At 32.9% G+C, this 9,494-nt stretch overlaps 1 protein-coding gene across 3 annotated transcripts in view; it reads left to right on the top strand.

Annotated features, from left to right (window-relative positions):
* LOC106457325 overlaps positions 1-9,494 on the top strand; it is a 105,080-nt gene that overhangs the window by 72,310 nt on the left and 23,276 nt on the right. For all 3 annotated transcript variants that reach the window (XM_022383198.1, XM_022383197.1, XM_022383196.1), the window contains exon 3: positions 5,522-5,657. In XM_022383198.1, coding sequence (XP_022238906.1) covers positions 5,522-5,657 — 136 coding nt within the window. The remainder of the gene's footprint in view (positions 1-5,521; positions 5,658-9,494) is intronic.

The raw sequence follows: 9,494 nt of genomic DNA, 5'->3' as shown, positions 1-9,494 counted from the left end.
ATCAAGGAAGTTCCAGACTAGAAATAAAACTTTATTTTGTTTGTAAGTTTGTGAAACTTCTGTTTATGAATCTTTGTTTGTAATAACTATTTGTAATAATTGTTATTATCAGTTAACTCGGCTTTGGACTATTCGAAATTCTAATACGCAACATTATTGTCCACTTTGTCTGTATTGTGAAATTCCCATGGCCCACTCTGCCTGTACTGTGGAGTTACTATGGCCCACTCTGTCTGTATCGTGGAGTTATTATAATCCACTCTCTCTGTATTGTGGAGTTACTATGGCCCATTCTGTCTATTGTGGAGTAACTATGGGGCATTCTGTCTCTATTGTGGAGTTACTATAACCCACTCTGTCTATTGTGGAGAAACTATGGGGCATTCTGTCTCTATTGTGGAGTTACTATAACCCACTCTGTCTATTGTGGAGTAACTATGGGGCATTCTGTCTCTATTGTGGAGTTACTATAGCCCACTCTGTCTATTGTGGAGTAACTATGGGGCATTCTGTCTCTATTGTGGAGTTACTATAACCCACTGTGTCTATTGTGGAGTAACTATGCCCATTCTTTCTCTATTGTGGAGTAACTATGGCCCATTCTGTCTCTATTGTGGAGTTACTCTGTATAATGAGGTCCCTGAACACTTTTCTTAAGCGCACCAGATAATGGCAAGTAATTTTATAAACACGAAACTTGTACTGCTGAAAAGACAAAGGAAATATTCTAGCCTTATTTTATACAAGGCACATTCTGGCATTTAAAGCTTTTGTAAAATTCAGTTACATCTGTAGTCAACCTATACCAAGATGAGTTGATTTGGTGATAAATCATGCTAATCAAGGACATTTGGGCAACCTCTATATATTAACCACATTTTCGAAAGTTAATAGTTATTTCTCCGAAAGTGGGTCGAAGGCCGTCTGGAGGGATCACATGTTTTATTTTGCAGAAGTATATGGTATTTTTCAACCTGAGAAACACTTTATTCGACACGTGGGTAAAATATCAAACACAAGGACCTCAAGGTTCAGACATAGCTATCCCTGATTTAGTGCTGCTGACCAGTGGGAAGGCAGCTAATCAGTATCACCAGTTAGCTATATGATGAGACTAACTATCACAGTTGTTACACTTTCACAGTTGAAAGTGCGAAGCGTGTTCAGCGTTATCTAGCGGCTCAAACCTTGGACCAACTGGTCGAGAGCCTGACACGCTAGTTTCTAAGCGACACTCAGCCCATTACAGAAGTAAAAGCATAGTATTATTATACTTTTAAAGTTAAATATTTATGTACACATTACCGGATGAAGGAACCAAAAGAACATATTTTCAATGATATTCTCATTTTGAAACCAAAGTCATTTTGAAAGTTTACATTATGATATCATTGTGATACTGATAACTAATGCCTTCCTTAATTATGTGTAATTAGTGGAACATATGATATATAAATTATGTTTTGTATTTTTTAGCACAAAGCTACACAATGTTCTATCCAACTTCGGGAATCGAAACACGTATTTTAACCATGTAAGCCCGGAGACTTATCGTTGACCACTGGCAGGACACTTTTTACGTAGAGTTACACAATGGTGTTCGAGGAATTTAACCCTGCATTTTAGCATTGAGTACGGAATTACGCCAAATATTATGTTTTAATATTTTTCATGCTCACGTAATCTCAAAACTTACAATTCATGAACAAATAGGAAGACTTACACTTAGAACACGCCCAGAATCGTATACACACACAAATATATTACTCAGTTTCTAATCATCAGTTTGATGTTACAACTCCATAGTTCTGTTGGAGATAACTGTAGTAAACTGGTACCGCAACATCAAAGTTGAGAGAGAAGACTCCCGCTGTTGTTTACATAGTTTCAAATGGTGTAATATATGTACATAAGTCTAAACATACAAGAACGAAAATCACTCTTTTGCAAGGATTTATGATCCCCATTTTGTTTTATTACATAATTACGTTATGATTACTGATGACAGTTTCAATCTTATATTTTGTTTACTTTCGCAATTTAATACAGAGGCTACGTTTTATATTTATGTTATACCTGATGAAATTCTTAGAGCTATTACAGGTATAGCCCCCCTCCGGTGGCTCATTGTTAAGGCTAAAAATTGGATTTCGATACTCGCGTTAGGCAGAACAAAGATAGCCCAATGTGTATGTTTGTACTTAACGACAAACAAACCTACAATTGTAAAACTTTTTATATTCTACTGAGTACAAATATGGATTTATTTTTTCACACAATTTTCTAAGCTGCGGATGAAAACAGTGCACATGCTTTTATTCAGATTAAAAAGAGAAAGTGTAAATATATTCAGCCCAACCTGCACTAGAATCTGATACAATATAACTAGGGTATTTTACCATTCCATTCACATTCATTTAATCTGATACAATATAACAAGCATTTCGAGTTAACATGTGTGGTTACTTGTTAATCTTTCTTTGTACCAAAATTGTTCAAATCATGTCAGATAATAGCTTTTCACTACTGACTGGTTTTTAGGCTCTTTTTTACTGATCATCAAAATATTTCATTTACATTAGCTCATTCCTGAGATCATGCTGAGTAAATGTGGAATCATATTCGGATTATCAGTAAACACTGAATAAGTTCGTCACCAATCAGACAGCAACAGTTCGAATAGCCCCCCAGTAGCATAGCGGTATGTCTGAGGACTTACAACGATAGAAACCGGGTTTTGATACCCGTGGTTGGCAGAGCACAGATAGTCCATTGTGTAGCTTTGTGCATAAATTCAAACAAACAAACAAACAGTTCGAATAATCGTGTGTGATAAGATGCTTCCAGAATCACTGCTATATCTGTGTAGATCTCCGAGACATTTTTAACAATTCAAAATGTAGTACTGGTGATTGATTATAATGTTATCATACAAAAGTGGTTTTGACCTATAATGCTATTTACCCGTTTCTTAAAAAAAACACACGCTAATTTGCATCTTTCTATCACAGTTATCGTTCGTCTCTCTGAATATTTGTTATATTCGTTGTTATTATTGTTAGCTTAAAACTAATTGTCGTAAATAAATATATCCTTAAACAATTTGAATATGTCTATAAAAACATAAATTACTCATACGCAATTATATTTGTTATAACGTAACAATACCTTTTATTTAAACTCTACATTCTTTGTTCCTTTGGAGATTAATGTTTAAAAGTATTTCAACCACACTATGTACGCAATGTCAATTGCCAACAACACGTTTCGCTTGATACCAGATTATGTTTCCTCTTTGTATTAGTCCACTTTTAAAAGGAAATGGTTTGTTTGTTTTTAATTATGCACAAAGCTACACAAAGGCTATCTATGCTCTGTCCACCACGGGTATCGAAACCCGGTTTCTAGCGTTGTAAGTCCGCAGACATACCGCTGTGCCACTGGGAGGCTAAAAGGAAATGGCATAAAGAATCAAATTACATAGATTAATTGGAAGACATGTGTCAGACCCAAAGCAGAAAATCATGATGAAATGAAATAATTATAACACAACATATACAAAAGAAAACAAACGAATTAACTTGTAAAGAATACAAGGGAATGAAATTTCATAACTTGTTATAGTTCTTCGAATTAGTTTATCATTCACATCACACGCTTGATAAAAGTCTTCATCATTCTTTGATTTAATTCTGTTATAAACGAATCTTTTTTTTGCCTTAAATGAGTTCCATAAATGAAGTTATTCACCCTCAGTCGAGCAAATATTTCTCACACTTGAGATAATATTTTAGGTACAAAGATCAACAGTAAAGGAACTTTCTTTACATAATTAGTCCAAATACTTGTATAATTAATTATTATTAAGGACTTTTGTTCCTCAGGAGATAATTGACGGTCGACAATGTGCTGAGTAGCAAGGAAGGAAGATTAAATCATATAATTCTAAAATTTTCACTCACTTCAAAAAAGATGCTCTATTGTTTCATTATGCACATTACATTAGCTAAATAATTAGTTATGGTGTTGATTCACATGCACTAAGTTGTTATTAACAGTATACGCTTAGTGAGCAATAAAAAGATAACATCGCACTAATCATATCCTATAAATCTACTACAAATATTCCTCCAAACACTGGACCAAACGCTTCTCACCAACAGATGTCGGTATTTGTCTGGTCAAGTATTATTTGGTTTCACAGTGAAGTTTGAAACTTACGATTTCTCGACTCTTATAAAATTTTATTTCTTTAATATCTCGAGGAACAGAAAAATCAGAAAGGTTAGTCAGGAAACTTATACAATGTCTGGGTGTAAAAGTTTGTAACCTTGAGATTAATAGTTTGTACAAACAATTGAAGTTCCTCAAATGAATCTATAGCATTTATTAATCCATGTTGATATGCACAAAATATATAGTTTACTCTATCAATACAAGCTTTAACAAAGGTTTCGTGATAAAGAGTATTACCTTGGTTATATTTCACCGTCGGATTAAGAAAAAATAGAGATAGATTTAATGTATTAAGTAGGAATCTGAAAATCAAAGTATTGTTCTTTAGTGGGTACGTTCCAAGTCTGTAATATTTCTTGTAAATAAATGGGTAAATTATTCACGAATGTTTCACAATATAAAATATAAAACCTAATTTCCTTTTAGCATAACTATAAAATAAACTTTGACAAAGGACACTTAATAGTTGTTGTTTTCTCAGATATGACTACTTATAACGATTTGAATCGAAAAGGTATTACGTTTCATTACCAAGTCAAGAAAGTTCATGTCTCCACAATTCAAAAGAATAATATTTTGTAGATATCGTTATTCCAAATATAAGTTATATACATTCTTATTAATTATTTATATGTAATTTCTTTGAAATGTTAAACCTTCAATAAATAAAGTACTATAACAACTGTTATCGTGTTAATACTTTTTACTGACGAAGCGTGATTACAGTCTATATAAATAAACGTCAATGATACAGAATGACACGAGGAAGGTCATGGGGGTGGGTTTGGATCCCTCCATTTAATTTCATATTGATAGAAATCTTGAAAAAATTATGTATTTCTTTTCGGTATTGGTACTTATATGTATTTTATTGCACTTTTAATGTTTATTATATTAAGAACAAAAAGAAATAGAAGCACAATTTCCTATCCTTTGTTATAATAGAGTTTTTATTTCACCCGTTCAACAGACGGGTACTCCAGCTAGTAATTTATATTTATTTATAAGACAATAGTATTATAATTTTAAACAATACATTCTTTCAATAGTATTCTAACCACCGTATGTACTTCCACATGACATGTTTGTCGAGGAGATGACTGTATAATAGTACACTAACCACATTATGTACTCCACATGACATGTGTATGGTGTTTAAAAGTACACTAAATCTAGTGCTATTGTCTTTTGACAAATATATTTGATTATACTTACGCTTCGCCAGCAAAATGCACTTACACAATAACAATTGTTATAAATTGAATATTTTTACATTTCAAACTAGCTAAGCAAGTCCAACCAAACGCATGTCTACTTGGAGAAAACCGATGTTAACAGTGAAGGATCATACGGCTGTGAGGTGTCGACAGAAGCGCCCTCATATAGAACTGTAAAAGCAGACAAGGATATGAATGTATATGGTAAGCTATTTCTATTTTTAGTTTGTGGCTAGATGATCGATAAAAAGTTATGCAATTCGAGTATAATATTTTAAAGTGAAACTTGATTAAACCTAAATTAAAGAGTTTATATCAGCCAGAAGCAGTTTTTCAAAACAGTTAAAACTAGTTGTACTTTTCGGTTTTAATTTAATGCATGGATTTGTTTTCAAATAAAAATGTGGAACAAAAAAGGATATATTACACATGGATAGAGATGCTACTTTTGTTTGACTTTCATGGTATGATGTTAATATATCACTAAAACAAAATTATTTTAATTTAAAATGAAAGCCAAACATTTCCAAGTGATATTAAAATCTAAATATACAATTTTGTAATGAACTGTGTTGCAGAAAATAGACTAATATACCATTACACAAAATGAGTCTTCATTTTTTTTTTCAATGAAATTGCATATGAACTTAACTTCTGTAATGTCGTTTAAACGAAACTTTACATTTTGGATTTGAATTGATTTTGTTTCAACCATAAACACAGAATTAGTTTTTGTTCACGCATGAAATTATACATGAACTTAACTTCTGTAATGTTGTTAAAACAAAACTTTGCATTTTGAATTTGATTTGATTTTCTTTCAAGGCTTTTCTTCTTGCGCTCATTGTATGATTATTTACTGGAATATGAGGACTTCACGTGCAACTTGTTTTAAAACAATTTCAGTTTTTCTTCCTGTTGTTGTCCCTTTTACTTCAATCATGTTAATTTTTACATGTTCTTTATTTCCACTTATTTCTGTACCAGACAGTCATAGGGTTTTCTAATTTTGTGATAAGTCAAATATTCAAAGTTTTAAAGTATCGTTTTAGAGAATGATTGAGACGAGGAGTTAGTGTTACTAATGGTTTAAATGAATAGTACCAAACGGTAGGAAAATCATTTAGGGCTGCTATAGTGTATTAATGTAAGCAGTATGAAAACAGAGGACTCAGTAAGAATATCATCTGTAACTGCTAGTATAGATCTTGGTTGTGGATACTTTCAAATGGTATAATTATTCGGACTATTAGTCTTTATTATGTGTATTGTTATTTTCACAAAGTTTCGACCAGTGAATTATCCGGCTGTCGTCAGGTATTATATCAGACTTTTGTTGTTGTTTTGCATACGTCACAACCAGGCAACTTTTTATGGAATAACCAGGATTTGAACCCCCGAACCTATGATCCCGAATACAGGCATACTAACCATTAACACTAAAACAAATTCCAAAACGTCGTGAAAATATCAACACACATAATAAAGATTAGAATAATAGTCCGAATAAACCTATCTCTATAAGCAGCTGTAAGTATTTTGCTTTCCTTTCTTTTGGTACTATTTACAGTTATGCTAACACGTGCATATGATTTTCCTATATTTATATTATGCCTTTTAGTATTTGTACTTTTAAATGAACAGCATTGGAACATTTTCTAACAGCGTTCTTTCTTTTGGTACTGTTTACGTATATACTGTCTACTGTGAATGGTTTTTCTATATTTGCATTATGTCCTTCTGTATTTGTACTTTTACAAGAAGAGCTACGAAAAATTTCCCAACAGAGTTCTTTCTTTTGGTGCTGTTCACTTCCATACAGTATATTTTTTAGTGATTTTTCCTACCGTGTCCTATCAGTGTTTTTCTGATTTTCATCGTCCCAAACTCTCAGTTGATCGATACATCATTACTAAAACCAAAACGCTGGCTTGATGGAAAAGTAATATTTTGTTAAGACTTGCAGGGTTTATAACAGTATGGTTAATAGCTCGCACGGTTTCACCACGAACATGTCGGAATTGAAAAGAAAAAAGAGATTGTGAGAAAAGTGACATTGTTATATGTTAGCATACAGCTGTTAAGATAAAAGTAATATAAAAACAACGTTAAAATAATTACAAGTGGACAACTTTGATATTTTACACATAGAACATATAAAAATTGAGGATTTTTTCCTGTAATGCGTTACAAACCCATTCATTACAAATACATGATTACATAATGGATATAAAAAACGAAAATAGAAAATTCTGTTTGTTTGTAATTAAGCACAAAGGTACACAATGGACTATTTGTGCTCTGTCCACCACGTGAGAAAATTCTGAGATAAGACAGTACGAGATATTGAAATTTTAAAATTAACTTCAGTGACTGGTCCTTCTGGACTTAAGAGATTACTTCTGATCATCTTTTTAAATTACTTCATTTGGTAATGAAACGAAATTTTGTGTTCGAGTCCTTTTTTCAGGTCATATGAGTTCATAAATATGTGAACTATTCGGTGATTAAAACTTATTTAGTATTGTAACTAATGTACTGCTTTTGAATTTATAAACATGCTTGAAGCAATATCATTTCATCAGCAAAATATAAGATCTTCGATAACTTTTAGTGCTGAACACTCGAACAGTGCTCCCCAGTGGCACAGCGGTATGTCTGCGGACTTACAACGCTAGAAACCGGGTTTCGATACCCGTAGTTGGCAAAGCACAGATAGCCTATGGTGTAGCTTTGCGCTTAACTTCAAACCAAAACAAAAACATCTTGCTGGTGATGCATACCGTTGGAAGGCTCAGATTCGTCTATATCTAAATATGCAGTACATATGATGGTAACGTATTTCAGTTAGGAGTTATGAGCACTCAAACAAACTCAAAATTTCGAAGTGGCCTCATCACCTTGCCAGCAGTGGACACTCATTCGAACTGATTATACCTTTATTTGATCCTCAAATCAAATTATGCGACCTTTCTTCATTGTCTGACTTCTGATCTGGCGGAAGGTCACTACTACTATCATTATTGTCGTGAAAAGCACCAAACCAATTTTTGAGTGCCGTCACAGCATCTTTGAGCTTGATCGATTAATTTGCCTCAATAAGGGCTCTCAAAAAGTCCATCGTTATTGCATCCACAGAAGCCGCATGAGAATCTTGCACATGTAAGAAAGCGAGAAAATAATGATGATTGATAATGACATGCTGAAAAGTAATAAAGTTCCAGTCATGGTCAGCGGGACTTGGAACTATCTGTTGACGATCTATCGGGTTCTGGTTTGAAAAAAAAAACAGATGCAAAGACGGGCGAAGAAGAAGACTGATGTAGCGAAATCGTCTGTTATACAACAAGAAATACTGCCATTAGCTGAAGGGTTTCTACTGATGATATGACCAGTCATAAGTCGGTCAGTTTTTGTCTGATTTGGAAACTGTAAATAATAATCGTCATATCTTGTCGCATGCTACATCCTATATAAGATTCACTAGTATCAGATAAATCCCGGATTTTTTACGTCTTATTCCTGCCACCAAGGTGCCTCTGATTGTGAGAGATATATACTGAATTTATAAACATCATCCTTATATTACGGTTTTAAATACCAAAAGCTTGCAAAAGAATGAAACCAAAAGGCTTAATATAAGTGATAAAAATCATAACAGATTGCAAATTTATTTGCACAAGCGTCTAATTTGAAGTCCATGATGGATTAATGAAAAGGAATGTAGAAAAAATATCTGAAGTATGGTATGATTTGTATCAATATAATTAGGCCTAACGTGAATATAGAATTCCAAATGTTACTTTTCCAACCAGGTTTTTATAATTTATGGTTTATAACTATCAGTTTTGATATATTTAGAAATGTAAATTAAATACTAGAAAACACTTTTAAACAGATACATATTTCCTATATAAAAATTAACACGAGTTCATAGTTAAACAGCAACTTAACTCGTGCTAGTAGTACAGACTGTGAGTTATTGTTTGTTTGTTTTTTTGGAATTTCGCGCAAAGCTACACGAGGGCTATCTGCGCTAGC

The sequence above is a fragment of the Limulus polyphemus genome, unplaced genomic scaffold (genome assembly GCF_000517525.1).
Source record: "Limulus polyphemus unplaced genomic scaffold, Limulus_polyphemus-2.1.2 Scaffold317, whole genome shotgun sequence".
Lineage (NCBI taxonomy): Eukaryota > Metazoa > Arthropoda > Merostomata > Xiphosura > Limulidae > Limulus > Limulus polyphemus.
The sequence above is the reverse complement of the archived record's forward strand: the minus strand, read 5'-3'. Positions and strand labels throughout refer to the sequence as shown.